Source organism: Glycine soja, chromosome 19 (assembly GCF_004193775.1).
Source record: "Glycine soja cultivar W05 chromosome 19, ASM419377v2, whole genome shotgun sequence".
Lineage (NCBI taxonomy): Eukaryota > Viridiplantae > Streptophyta > Magnoliopsida > Fabales > Fabaceae > Glycine > Glycine soja.
Window position 1 is genome coordinate 40,466,451 of NC_041020.1, and position 15,229 is coordinate 40,481,679.

A 15,229-nucleotide genomic window follows, 5' to 3' on the forward strand; every position below is an offset into this window, starting at 1 on the left:
CGAAATGATCGTGCAATAAAAATTGATGGGCCTACGATTGCATGCTACATAACCCACATGCGGCCCGTTTAACTTTTGGACTACTATCACTTTCGGCCTGTCATTTCTGTAATTTGTTTCAAGATTCATATTGGATATGTTATAATCTTTTATGAGATTTATATTTTAGAATTTTTTAATGAGCTTTCATGTTATAATTGTTGAAATTTACAAGAAGATAATCTTATAATAAATTGCTCGAAGCTCAAAGAAGATAATCGTATAATAAATGAGGTAAGAAAAATAATGATTTTTAATTTTAAAATGTATTTTAAATATATCTATTTATAAAAATAATTATATAGAGTAATTTTGTGTGTGTAAATAATAAAATTCATTCCCAAAAAGTGTGATATGGTGATAATTTAGTTCTTCAAAGATGATAAATACAAAGTTAATCCTAAGTATGACAAATTAATCCTATTCTTAAATTTGTAAGACTACTTTATTATTAAGTCATAATATTTAAGAATTAATTTAACAATAAATTATATTTTTTAGGATTAATTTAAAATTAAGTTACAAAATATAAAAATCAATATATAATTAAATTATTTAAAAACTAATTTATCATACTTTTATACATTAACAATCAAATTTAAATTTTTTATTTTTCAGACTCCAATTCATTCTGGCTTCTTGTTCTCATGGATTTGGCTATTTACTTTTTTATGTTAAAAAATAAAACCAAAATAGACATAAGGGAAGAAAAGGCATGGAAGCAAATGCTGCTCACGTGTCTTTGTTCCACTCCACAGAAACAGTACCTTTTGACATCACTTGAATTTTGGTAAGATTTGAATGCGTGCCACTGTTCTGTACCTCTTTTTTGTCTTTTCTGGCTTCCTTTTCTCTTTATCTTTATTATCACAGGAGGTACCACGGCAGAAAGAGACAACAGGAACACTGTTTCTATTTTCTAACATTACTCTAAATTATTTACAAAAACATCACAAGAACAACAGTTAAAAAGGGAAAAACAATAATACTAGTTTCCTTTATCTTTTTATTGAAGACAGATATATTTCATATCCTTTATGTGACTTTGGCGGCTTCTTAATTAAAAGATGATTTAATCGAGTTTTAAATTACAAAATCTAATGATCAAGTAAAAGAGAAATAATAATTAGTATAAAGCAATAAAGTAAGGATTAGATTCTATCCAAAGTTGTCTTTCTGGGTTCCAAATGCGAGAATTCACCTTATTGAAATTCTGTAGTATTTTTCTTTAGGAATCAAATGATCTAAAAAATTTCCTCATTCGGGAATCAGAGGCATATTTCCGTTATATACGATTTTTAGTACCCAGAGAATTTGTTCCATAATTGACTCCACATGATTGTTAATATTCATCTCTGACGGGACAGATAGAGATTGAAATTGGATCTATGCGTTATGCAATGTTCAGCTTTATTGTTGCCCAATAAAAGAAAAGGGAATGAAACAGAAAAGTGATGTTTCTCTTACACAATAAGGAAAATATCTTACAAATCATATTATATGTAATAAATTTTAATTTTCATTAAATAATTTCCCTTATTGGTTCGTATTTTCTTTCGTATAAAGCTATGTGTTTTTTTTATATCGTGATATATATTTTCCAAATTTTATATTGAATTAAATTAATATTTTTCTATGATTAGTTAAACAATTCAACACAACTTATAAATTTTCCAGTAAATGTTAAAATTAACTTCAATTAACATTTTGTATAATAATATATTTAGTAATTATGATTAAAATAAATAATACATTCACTAATAGTGTAAATGTTTTTATATTATTATTTAATTATAAATCATCATATATAATATATTTGTTGGTTTTAGAATAACTATATTAAAAATTAGATAAGTAACAGTTTTTAATTAGTTAATAATATATAAAAAGATTACGCTAACCATGCATGTCGATTAAAATTTTTAAAACTGTATTTTAAACCCATTATCTATATTTTAAATATCTATACACGCAACAAAAGATATTTACCAATATATGAGTAAAAAAATTGAAAGGAATATACGATTAAAATTGAAAATTGTTTCTGGAGATTGGTGTTTTTATACAGAAAATAAAAATGGTAAATAGTAGGGACTTCAATTTGATAAATAAGCTTGATGGCAGGTTTGGTAAAATAATTTTTTGAAAATAATTCATTTTTAAAAAAGTCAACCAATGATAAAAAAAAGATAATTATTTCTTTAAAATAAGTTGAATTAAACAAGTAATGAGTTTAGTGGTAAAATACTTTAAAAAAATTATGAAAAATTCCTAATTGAAGAAATATTTTTAATTTTAAATGAAAACTAATATTGTAGTTATAAAGTGTGAGAAATTGTAAGATATTTTTTTTTTCAAAAGATAAACGACGTCTAATAGGAAAAAAAAACATATAGCATGTCTAGTTTATAAGCTACTCCACCAAAGTACAATTATCTTTAAAAAAAAGTACAATCATATGACAACAATATTAATTGTTCTAGTCGAGTATACAAGAAGAAAGGAAAAACATGATTTTGGTGTCACCTTCTTTCTTAACGTTTTTTGGTTTTCTTTTTTAATGCAACCCTTTTTTTTAGCACGCTTATTGCAATTTGTTTAGCTTAATTGCAGCACACATGTTTTTGACTTGAAGTGAGCTTTTGATAAAGTTGTAAAAGTTGGTGTAAAACATGCAGCATCATAGAGATCTTCGTAAGATAATCATGGAGTCGTCTTTGAACCACAGGAAACGGCCGAAAATCAAAATATGACCATATCTATAATTGGACCATTGCATCAAATGCGTAGATGAACTTATATGAAATTAAATAAATTATTTCAAATTAATTAATATTTTTTATTTTTTCTTGAAACAAATACTTTTAATTTTACTTTATTACTCGTTTATTTTCATTTATCTCTCCTATTTTCATCCATCTATTAATCACTTTTTTCCCCATTCCTATTAAATTGGCCCCAATTTTAGGAGTGTTTGTAATCCTTTCCCGTCCATTAACCCGGCTCTTAAGGGACTTTTGACAGGTCTGAATTTAAGAATTTAAATTTGGTGTATTTTTTGGATGAGTTCAAATTATATTTTGGGTCGTTTCAACCCATCCTAATGTTATATTTAAAAAAAAAAACATTTTTGAAACATTTATATATTAATAACATAACATTTTTTTACAGCATTCATAATACAACTTATTAACTTAATAAATAATATTTTGTTTAAAATGATATAATATTTCTATTGATATCATTTATCTTAAAGTATATATTATAAAATAGATCTTAATGTAGCTGTATTTTTCTAGAATTTTAAATTTTAGCTATATATAATTTTAAAATTAATATATTATGTTGAATTGATATGAGTTTGACTCAAATATCCTAGAGTCTTGATCAGATCAAGTTTGAGTTCATAAAATTGATTCTAACAAAATTTCGGGCTTAGTAGGAACATAAGTTAACCTATCTCAACCAGTCCTTTGAATACCTGTACGCCTTTCACCTTTGATTAGTAGAGGAAAAAGTAAGTGTGCTTGAAGAAAGAAAACAAGAGAGGACAAAGATGAGAAATAAAAAAGTTGTGTGAGATTTCCTAATTTTATTTTATTATATTTTATTTATCTTAAATTAAACATTCTTTATTTTTATTCACCTTTTTTAACTTCTTCTTTTTTTATCAAATTAAATCTACTTGAAATATGAATTTACGACCCATCAGCTCGACACGTGATGGTTTTCAACCGTTTCCCATAACTCAATATATCATGCGGTCGACAAACCCAACACGTACTCGACACATGATGGACCTTAATCATTTTTTACAATCTCGTCGTGATACACGTAAAAAGACAATTGACCAACATAACTTCAAGTATGATACAACCTCTTAACGTCAGACATGTATGTATAGACCTAAAGAAAATAACTCCAAATACGTTGTCATTTAAGAGCATTACTGACTTATTTGTCGAAGTTCCTTTTATAAGTACATCTAACCGCTACAACACAGGAAATTGAAGATTCCTCTAAGCAAAGGAAAACTAGACACTTTAGTCCGAACTCACCGGAACTAAGTAAGAACAGAATCTCTTCTTCCCGTATTATTAAGTATTAATTAACTTAGAAAATAATATAGGGAATGGTACTTTTTGGATCTAACTTCTCTGTTATCTTTTTTTATACTATTCCTTTAAAATTATACAGTTTTAATAATTTTAAAAAATAAATATTATTATTAAATATTAATATAATTATCATACCGTGTTATTTTCATGAGACAACATAAAAACAGTATGAGAAGGAATAAAAAAAAAATCAAATTTGTACTTTTTGTGTAAGGCAGGTAACAGATATGAGATGACTGGGGGGTGGTAAAATTAAGTGACGTGACCGTAGTCTGGTGCGCACCGAATTATGTTCCGTGAACCGTGACACCATTGCCTCGTCGTTTTCATTTCTCCTTCCAGATTACGTTCACAGGCGCCGTCTTTCCATAAATAAAACTCCACACTATTACGCTATATTAGCCCCCAATATTCACAAACTAACCTTTCTCTTTATTAATTTATTGTTTTTTTCCTCTTTTACAACAAATTTGACTTTAGATAAAAGTTAAGAGTGATTTAATACATTTTATTTTAAAATATATTTAGAAATTGTTTTATTCGAAGAATACATTTATTAATAATTACTGTAAATGTTTTTATTATTTAATTTCTAAATATTAATACAAAATATTTTTTTTTTATCAATTTTCCGTATAAATTTTTTAACACAAACAGATGATTTTTTAAGAAAATTGAAAGACTTATTTACTTTGGAGAAAAAAGCTACCCACCAATGGTGTAAAAAGAAAAATTGCCATTAACAAACTTTTGATACCAACTTTAGTCAAAATTTAGGGAGGGTGATCCCTTCTTCTTCACCTATTAGAAATGGTTTAGTGGTAGGAGATTTGAGTAGTAGGGATTATATCTTGGATTCTAATATTATGTTTGTCATTGTACACACAAAATTCTTTCATTTTCAATTTTTTTAAGAATTGATACATGCAAAGTTTATTAATGATTTAATTTGTTTTAAAATTCATGATTTGATTATAGAAAATTAAAAGTTACAGAACACTTTATTATTACAATTATCCCAATAATTTCATACCACAATTTTTAAAGCTCTTATTGCATTAAGAAATCACAAAGTTTATTTCAAACAAAAACTAATATGATCACTACACTAGTTATATTCTTACAGATAAAGAGAAAATGAAGAATAATATTAAATAATAGAAAAATTAATAAAGAAGAAAAACAAAAAAATAATTAATAATAAAAAATACTATTTATAGTTTTTAAATCCTATACCACAATTTTAAATGATTTGATCCACTGGGATGTGAGACACTCGTAGTTTTTTATCCATGAAAAAAAAAACAATTTGATTCTTAGAAAGATGTAAAAAAAAAAAAACTGGTGGTTAAATGAAGTTAATATTAGGAACTTAAGAATGGTGGTTGCTTATTCATTCGCCATGCCTTGTTTATTCTTGCACTGGATATTAAATTAATGCACTCTCAAGTCTTTCATCCATTGATTCAATGAATTTCCCTGTGTTTCGTGTTTTAAGTAATAAAAAAGAAAGAGGGGTCGTTAAACGGCAAACCATTAGCGCTGTAGTATTTGTTCACGTACCCCTTCTTGTTTATTAAATGGATTTAATATTGAACAAGTGATGATATGCTTTTTATAATTTACCACTACGGAAATCACATTTTTAATTCTCCTATTAATCAGAAAAAAAGATTTTAATTAATTTAAAATTCAATCAAAAGATAAATAAAATTTAATCAAAAATTATTTTTATCAAAAGATAAAACTCAAATATTATTCTAATAATTTAATCTTAATTTTAATATATTAATCATCATTCATGACTCAATCAACCTTTATTTTCAAAAGTTATTACTACCCACTTAAAAAATATCCCAATTTAACCAATAATAATAATTATTATAAGCATTAAAATTGTACTACCAAATAAATTTTATAACGTAGTCAATTAAAGTAGTATTTCCTGTGTTTTGAATTATCAAGCAATCTAAGAACAGACAAATAGTATCCGGTCTTGTGACGCTGGTTGATGTACTCCTGCAATCTCTCATTGGCCGAACGTACTGCAATAACATACTATCATATAAAAAAATTGTACTGCAAACACAAAATTAAATATTAAATTGTACTCATTCATACGGTATTTTAATAACATTTTTTTCTATCTCGGTTGTAGAACTTCTCTCTTTCCAATTTTCTCAAGACATTTAATTAAGATAAATAATCTTACATCAATTAATTAACGGACGTGATATTTGATGTCATTTTCTCTCTAGTGTTGGAAAAAATAAATATGATTTCTCTTTAACTATTATTACCTTCCTCAGTTGAGTTCCTTGGTTTGAGTTGAGTTTCTTCTCTCTTTCTCCTTCCTCGTCCACCTCTCTACACTCACGAGATCTTGCTCTTTTTTGTCAAAAAGCAGCAAAATAATCAAATTTCTGAAACTGCCCAAACTCATCTCTTTCTGCTTGTCCTTTTCCCTGTTTGGGGTGTTTATCTGTTACGCTTCTGCACAACACCTTTCCCTTTATAATCCCTCCTTGAATTTTGTGCAACCAAGGTTTCCTTTTCCTTCCCGTTTGGGTTCCTTCTCAGTTCTCACGTGATCCTTTTCATTTTTTTCATCTCCCATAATGATTCTCTAGCATCTCATATCACCTTGTTGACTTTGTTCTCTTTCAAGTAACAAATTAATTGATTATGGATTCGAATTCGCGCTACCAAGTTCAGCAGCAACACCAACACAATTCTGGGTTACTTCGATTTCGTTCTGCCCCTCCCGCAAATCTCAAACAACAAGGCGAAGCTGCCAATAATAATGGGAGCGCGTGGGAGGGTTCTGAACCGCTTTTGAGATTCTTGAATTCCGGGGACACCCATGATACGACGTCGTCGCCTACCTTACGAGAATTCGTGGATAATAAGGTTTCTAATAATAGTAAACCTGCGAAGGAGTCATCATCACCTCTGAGTCGCATGAATTCCCAACAGGGTTATAGTACTTCTATGTTACCCTCTCGGAGTACTGTAACTTCAGCTATGATGTTGGGTTCTATGGGAAAGAATCAGAGTGCCAAAAGCTTTGATTCCAATCTTCTCAGGCAAAGTAGCTTCCCTGCTGGCCATTTCTCTAACAACATCTCCTTTCAGAACGGTAACCTACTTGTTCTGTATTCAGTTCTTGTTGAATAATTTCTTTTTCCCCACTTTTTAGGTCATTTTAATGTTTCCTTGGATGTCCGTACATTTTTTTTAGCACCGCATGGAAAATAGTTGTTGATTTCAATTGCAGTTGCATGTTCTGACTTTTGAAATTAGACAGCAATGATATGTTGAAAGTGGTTAGATATTAAAATCATTTATGATTAGCAGCCCAAGATTCGATTTTGGAAGAGTTGAATAAATCTTTGATGTTAACAAAAAGCTGTGGTGCTTGTACGGAAACAATATTGGGAATTTAATCTTACCTTTATTCATACTTTTTAGTAACTTGAGTTCGAGAATTTATAAGCTTTTGACAAACGCCCTTATATATATTATGTTGTAAAGAAGAAAGTCTTGATTCTCAGTTGTTACTGAGAAGTAATTTATGTTTGTAAATTGCAGGGTATGATACTATGAAAGGTGTTGGAAACTATAGTGGGGTCAATGGCAATGATGGTGAACTTAGTCTATCTATGAACAGAATGAAGAATCAAATAAGCTTCTCATCAATAAGTCCTTCTTCTTCCTTGGGAGTGCTATCACCAACTTCCAAAATAGGCACGGAGGGTATTAGGGTAACTAGCACTGAGGATGGGAGGCAGGGAGGGAGCAATGGTGATGCTCGATATTTTGGCCCTGGATTCTCCTATGCTTCTTGGAATGAGCCTTCACACCACAAAAGACAGCGAAGTAGTAATGATGAGTTACTTTCTGATTCTCAGGTATATAGGATTTTCAATTTTTTTAATTGTGTTGTTGTTGTTTCATTTATGGTTCCTATAATGCAAATATGCTGGCGTACTCAGGATGGAGAACTAGGAAATCAAGTTCAAACACTTTCGCATCATTTGAGTTTGCCAAGAACGTCGTCGGATATGTTTGCTATGGATAGTTTGCTTCAGTTTTCAGATTCTGTTCCTTGTAAAATCAGAGCTAAGAGAGGCTTTGCTACACATCCTCGAAGCATTGCCGAAAGGGCAAGTAGATATATAATACCTATATTTGTCAAAACTTATTTTTACAAACATTTGGTACAATGAAGCTGTTAATACTAAAATGAAATACTACTACTATAGTACATAGTCCATGCCTTTGCCAAAACTATGAGAAATGGATGATTATTTCTAATTCATGGACTAATTTTAAGAGATTATCGTTTTCAGGTGAGAAGAAGTCGGATCAGTGAACGAATAAGAAAATTGCAAGAGCTTGTTCCAAACATGGACAAGGTAAGATTCATTACACAATTTTATTTGCCCTATGATTAATAGTGTATTTTGTGTTTGGAATGCTAACATTTCTGGAGTTATTGGCAGCAAACTAGCACAGCAGAGATGTTGGACTTGGCTGTAGACTACATAAAAGATCTTCAGAAAGAATTCAAGGTATTCAATGGGAGAAGTTTATTAGATCCCCAAACCATGCAATTAATGACTTTTTCATGCATGCATTAACGTTTTTTTTAATACCTTTATGCAGACTCTGAACGATAAACGGGCTAAATGCAAATGTATAAACATGCAGAAGTCAGAAGCAGATCAAGTTGCTTGAGTTTCTTTTGTACAGGTAATAAAAAGGAACTACGCCAAACATGAATAGGACCCGGGTTTTATATTTTGACGTGCTGAAAAATCAATAGAACAAAGTTAATATGCAGAATGCCAGCTTTTAACTCTTCATGCCACATTGTGTATTTTGAGTTAACGGGAGTTCCAGCCACACAGACAATAAATCATAATTTTGTATACAAAAATTCTAATGAATTAATTTTAGCTTATTTTTCCCCGTGCTCCTAAACTTATCAAAGACTTCCCAGAGTTTGGATTAGGAGGAAAATTTGTGGTTTCTTTCTTTTTATTATTACAAAACAATTTAGATGAGTTGGATTTCAGGAACTCACCAAGCTAAACAGCTTTTAAGACTCAAAGAATGAGATATGAATTTGTTTTTTTATCAATTAGATCAATATTTATTAGTTTGTGGTTTCTTATTGAATTGATGCATTATAAATGAAATCCGACATTGAGTAGTTGTTTTTTGTCTTATGGAGAACAATTCAATATTGTAGAGATACTTTAATTTACTCATTTTATTGTTAGGGCTGCCAGGTTGTTTGAAGAAACTAAAAAGTATAAAATACCAAAGTGATGCAGGTATGACCATATGAGCCACGAGGTTAAACAGCGATTCCGGAAATGGTTAAAGAATCTGACGTAAAAGATTGAAAGTACCACACTCAAAATAACAAATACGTTGAAATCAAGTAATTAACACGAGCTTCAACTTGAAAGATAAAGACCAAAAACAAAAGTCGTTTTTAAAGGATTTCATTCTATAAACAAAAAATATCATTTGAATTTTTGACATTTACGGGTTTATTACATGAATGATGAGGGGAGCAAATGTCATTCTCATCAGGCCAACTTGTTTGAATTGCAACAAAGTCATGTCGATTGAAGGACCCTTATATTATAACCCCAAACGAAACTGTTCGATACCAAGTGCGATTGGCTTTGATCCGATCGTGTTTATAGCAGATCATCCAGCTAAACTTGTGGATAGGGATACTGGTTTGTACTTTGTACCATGAATTAAGTTTGTGGGAAATTTTATCAAAAAAGAGCCTAACACCCGCTATAGAGGAGTATGTTTTCATGAACTAGTATGTCTTGATAGGGCATTTCCATCGATTTATAGATGAAATGTTTTATTCAAAGTTTTAGAATATCATTTGAATTGTATGTGATTTCATAAACGTGAAGTAATCTTTTATTATAGTTTTTTTTTCAAAATTTATAATGCTGTGATGATGAACGTAATGTATAGTTGATAGAATTTCTGGTTGGTAAAACCCTGATTTTATATATACTCATAGATAAAAATGGTTATACATACCGTGTAAAATGTTATATGATAAAAATCTTGATTTAATATAAAATTTTATATAGTCATTTAATTATAATTTTATTAATTTTTATAATAATTATTTCAAAAAAAGTAATATTAACAATAAATTATAATTAAATAAAGTATAAAAATATTTATATTATCGGTACGTGGTTATTAAACTCATAATTATATATGTTTTTGGTAAATATCTATCATTTTAAGATGTAAAAAAAGTAAAAATACAGACAAAATCATGAAAATATTTTACTAACTACTATTTAATTCAAAGATATTTTCCTTAATGTTGGTCCATTAAACATTCTAAAGCTATAATATGAGTAGGTTGATATTATATGTCGGTCAAATGAGAAAAGATTCTCTCAATTTTTTCTTTTACTAACTTTTTGAAGAAAAAGATGATACTCTTCGGTTTGCATGTATAATTTCCATTTAGTTTATTTTTTTTAGAAACTTAGAAAAAGGAAATGGAAAGAAATAGAATAAAGAAGATATTGATGAAATATGAGCTGTACTTGCATGTCTATGATTTATTACATGTTTTTCACTACAAAAAAAAAAGTATTTTTCCGATGACAAGTAACACTAATAATCCGTCGCTAATAAGATGTTTCAATGAATTTCGGACGGACCCAAATCCGTCGGAAAAATCATCGTAAAAAATGTTAATTGATGGATTTTTGTTGTCCATCGAAAATTTTTGACGCAATTTGCATCTAAAAGGATCTAGGAAAAATTTCCGATGGCCAATGTTCAGAAATTTGAGATTGATATATCCGTTGAAATTTCACAAGGATCATTTCTAACAGAAATTCTGTCACAAAATTCCCATGACTTATTACAGACGGATATTTGTGTCGCAAAGATCATTTCCACCGACATTTTTGTCAAAAATCTCCCATGGATCATTTTCGACGGACATGTTGGTTGCAAATTTCTGATGGACCATTTTCGACGGATTATTTCGTCGCAAAGTTTCATCAATTTTTTTTATATAAAATTTATTATTTGTAGTTTTTTATCATTAATAATTTATAAATTATTTTATGCATTTATATTATTTACCATGATATATATTTGAATTAAGACATACTTATAAATTAGGAAATAGTAAAATTGATAAATCCAAAACATGGAGTAAAATAAGTCATTAAGTTAAATTAAAAACACAAATCTAGTAACATAAATTCCAGTCTGACAATAATTAACTTTAAGACTGACAAATAGTAAAGATTATATTTCACAATAATTAACTTTAAGACTGACAAATAACTTGAATAAAAACAGTAGTTTTTCCATTCATAGTTTTTGTGAATAATTTTTTTTTTAACCAAGAGGTATCCAGAATTTTTTATTGGTTGGATAAACAAATAAATAAGGTGACAGCCAACCTACCTCTATAAATAAAAATTTAAAACACTAATGATGAATCTAGTAACATAAATTCCAGTCCTTATTATGTAAAGGATTTAAAACATCACATAAAATACATTAGCATAAATGACTACTTTTTGCAGTAAACATTATGCCTAGCAAATGTTACTAGAATTTAATTGCATATTACTGTAAAAATTTACATTGTCAATTAAAAAATATTCCAAATTAATTTTAAAGTAATTATTACAAAAATAATAAGTGATGACCATATATATATATATAACCTTTATTAGTATATTGTAATTAAACTTTTTTTTTTGTTATACTCATTTTCTTCTTATTTCTAGACAGGGTTATCGACATTAAAATATTTTTATCACAAGTATTTATAAATAAATTTATAACTTCGATGACATAATTTTATTGATGTCAACTTTGTATCCCTTTCGTAGAACTTTATTACCGTCTTTAAATTGAACGCAATTCATAACTTTCTCCGGTATCAACAGTGCAGTTATAAATTATTTTAGAGTCTAGCATTACGAAGTTGTTGCGTTAGCATTGGTCAAATATATTCTTGAAAATACTTTTTATTTGTTGGTAGTGATAAACAAAACATAAATCTTTCGGAAAAAGCAAAATAAGAATAATAAAAAAAAGGAAGGAAAATTGATGAATACATGTTGAGTAAATGATTGGTGCGCGACCTTATAATTCTTATGGAGGGCGTAGAGACCCAGAAACGACGTCGTTGCAGCCCAGTGAAAAACGATGTCAATCGCACAAATCTTGAATTGTGAGAGGTGTGGGCTCAAAGTGTTGAGTAAAGGATTGGTGCGCGACCTTGTAATCCTTGTGGAGGGCGTAGAGATCCAGAAACGACGCAACTGTAGCCCAATGAAGAACGATATCCAATCGCCCAAATCCTGAATTGTGAGAGGTGTGGGCTCAAAGTGTTGAATAAAGGATTGATGCGCGACCTTGTAATCCTTGTGGAGGGCGTAGAGACCCAGAAACGACGCAACTGTAGCCCAATGAAGAACGATGTCCAATCGCCCAAATCCTGAATTGTGAAAGGTGTGGGCTCAAAGTGTTGAATAAAGGATTGATGCGCGACCTTGTAATCCTTGTGGAGGGCGTAGAGACCTAGAAACGACGCAACTGTAGCCCAATGAAGAACGATGTCCAATCGCCCAAATCCTGAATTGTGAGAGGTGTGGGCTCAAAGTGTTGAATAAAGGATTGATGCGCGACCTTGTAATCCTTGTGGAGGGCGTAGAGACCCAGAAACGACGCAACTGTAGCCCAATGAAGAACGATGTCCAATCGCCCAAATCTTGAATTGTGAGAGGTGTGGGCTCAAAGTGTTGAATAAAGGATTGATGCGCGACCTTGTAATCCTTGTGGAGGGCGTAGAGACCCAGAAACGACACCATGCAGGATCAGTGTGGGCTCATAGCGCGGGGCGGCAATGTCGGTGACAGGATATGGGAGCAAGCAAAAACGCAGTGGGTAAGATTGAAAAGTGAGTGAGAGACATTTAGGGTTGGGGTCTTTTTATTTTCCAAGTTTTTAAATTCCGATGGATGCATTTTCCATTGAAATAATTTGCCGGAAAGTTATCAAATTTTCGACAAACCTATATCTATGGGTAACCTGTTGTCAGTAAGTTATACTTCCAGCGGAATGAATTCCATGAAAAAAATTCCGTTGAAAATTCCAATATTTCCAACGGAATCAATTCCGTCGATAATAACTTATTTTCTTGTAGTGTTTTTGTTAGAAAAATTGGTGAAATGGTAACTTTAACTCTTGTATATATGTAAAATGTTAATGACATGATGCAGTTATTAGCAGAGACTTATCTAAGAAAAATAGTTTTTTATAAAAAAAATTACTAACATAAACCTAAATTGCAAATAACCTTATCTAATAATACTACTCCAGTGACTCGACTAGTGCATAAATGTCACGTATTATGGCATGTTAGTTGATAAAAATTGTTTTTCACATATTAATTGATTCCATTCCATTTTGGCGGCTATTTTGTTTTATGCTTGCTTTCAATTTGCATTTTAATATACAAGGGCAGCAAATAGGATAGGGGGTGTAGGTAAATTACGTAGCTTGTACTTGGAATTATTATTTTAATGAAGCGAATTGCAATTCTACATATTACTATATTACGGTTAGGTTGCAAATTTTCTTTTATAAACCTCTTGACCCAGTGTAAAAGAATTGACTTTAATGAACTTAAAAAGATAAATGAATTCTAGATCACACAAAATGATCCAAGTACACGGAAAAAATAAGAAAAAGACAAAATGGGTGAAAATTATTCAAACTTAATTGCCATTGATAGTAATTCTATCATATACAACTTACATTAATTAAGTATCCAAAATACGTAATATGGACGACAAATATCGTTATTTTGTTTATGTTGTTACTTAACAGACAGTAAGAATTAAAATCAAACTAATATTTTTTAAAAGACAAAAATCAAAATGACTATATTTTTTCAAGGACCCAAATCATATTTAAGCTAATTTTAAAAACAAGGTTATCTTAACCACTAGAATAAAGTATTGTTATTGATGGATAAAAATATTATTGCACTAATAAAAATGTCTTAATAAGTCACTAAAACATCAACAGAAAAAAATTAATACTGAGTGATCAAATTATAATTAAGATAATTAGTATTAAAAAGAAAAATTATTCTTTATATAGTTTTACAATATTATATTTTTTTACTAAGTAAATATGTATGCAGTTCTCCACACATTTTTTAGGAAAGTTCTCCACACATTTTAGTTGTATGTAATATATTTTAATACATATATCAATTTATTTAGTGTTCGATCTTATGGTTGGTGTTAAAGCATAGGATAATAGATTCAAATTTCACAATCAACCTTTTTTCAATTTTCAAACTATTTTTAAGCACCACTTAAAACTTTCACGGTAAATTAAGAGTTAGACAAAATTTTATTAAGTTTAAAAGTACGAGTTCTAGATTTTAATAACTGAAACTAGAGGGATTAAAATTCTGAGTCAAAAACAGAATTAAGCCAAAATATTAATTCTTTTAGCTTAAGTTGTTTTTTTATACTCCTTCTCTTTTAGAATATACAATGTTTAAGATTTTTTTATAAGTATTAAGAAATGTAGTTAATTTATTGAATTTCAAAGAAAACATTAAGTAATTTTTTAATATGTCATTTTATCTCTAAATAATGATTCATGTATTCTTCTTATCTAATACTCTCATTAGGTATTTATTAAGGATATCCTTAAAAAAAAGTATCTAATGTAGCATTGATGGTGTAAAATAACATATATTCTGGTATGGAGTGAGTACCTATGCAATGAATTTATTTTCTTTTAATAACAATTACTTAGCTAAATTTAAAATGTTAAATCACATTAGACCTTTTATTTGAATTTCAAAAGAAAATTAATTAAAAAATATTGTAATAATCTTGGAACAAAATTAAGTTTTTATGAGTATTAGAATTAAGGAGCGATTGATTGTTGAAATTTGTTAATAACTATAAGTTATAACTATTAAACGAAATGAGCAAATCTTGACATGA

At 29.2% G+C, this 15,229-nt stretch overlaps 1 protein-coding gene across 7 annotated transcripts; it reads left to right on the forward strand.

Annotated features, from left to right (window-relative positions):
- Positions 1–6,429: 6,429 nt before the first annotated feature.
- LOC114400560 (transcription factor bHLH130-like) lies at positions 6,430–10,123 on the forward strand. 7 transcript variants are annotated; one of them, XR_003663975.1, is made up of 8 exons: positions 6,430–7,296; positions 7,749–8,068; positions 8,153–8,323; positions 8,510–8,575; positions 8,663–8,731; positions 8,826–8,912; positions 9,446–9,499; positions 9,765–10,123. XR_003663975.1 is itself a non-coding variant. In XM_028363058.1 (7 exons), exons 1-6 carry the CDS (start codon positions 6,843–6,845, stop codon positions 8,895–8,897), a joined length of 1,152 nt encoding a protein of 383 aa, XP_028218859.1. In that variant the 5' UTR covers positions 6,430–6,842; the 3' UTR covers positions 8,898–8,912; positions 9,765–10,123. The 7 variants fall into 7 exon arrangements, 5 of the variants coding, with proteins under 5 accessions (XP_028218859.1, XP_028218857.1, XP_028218858.1 ...); XR_003663976.1 differs by having other exon boundaries at positions 9,455–9,499; XM_028363058.1 differs by lacking the exon at positions 9,446–9,499.
- The last annotated feature ends 5,106 nt before the right edge of the window (positions 10,124–15,229 follow it).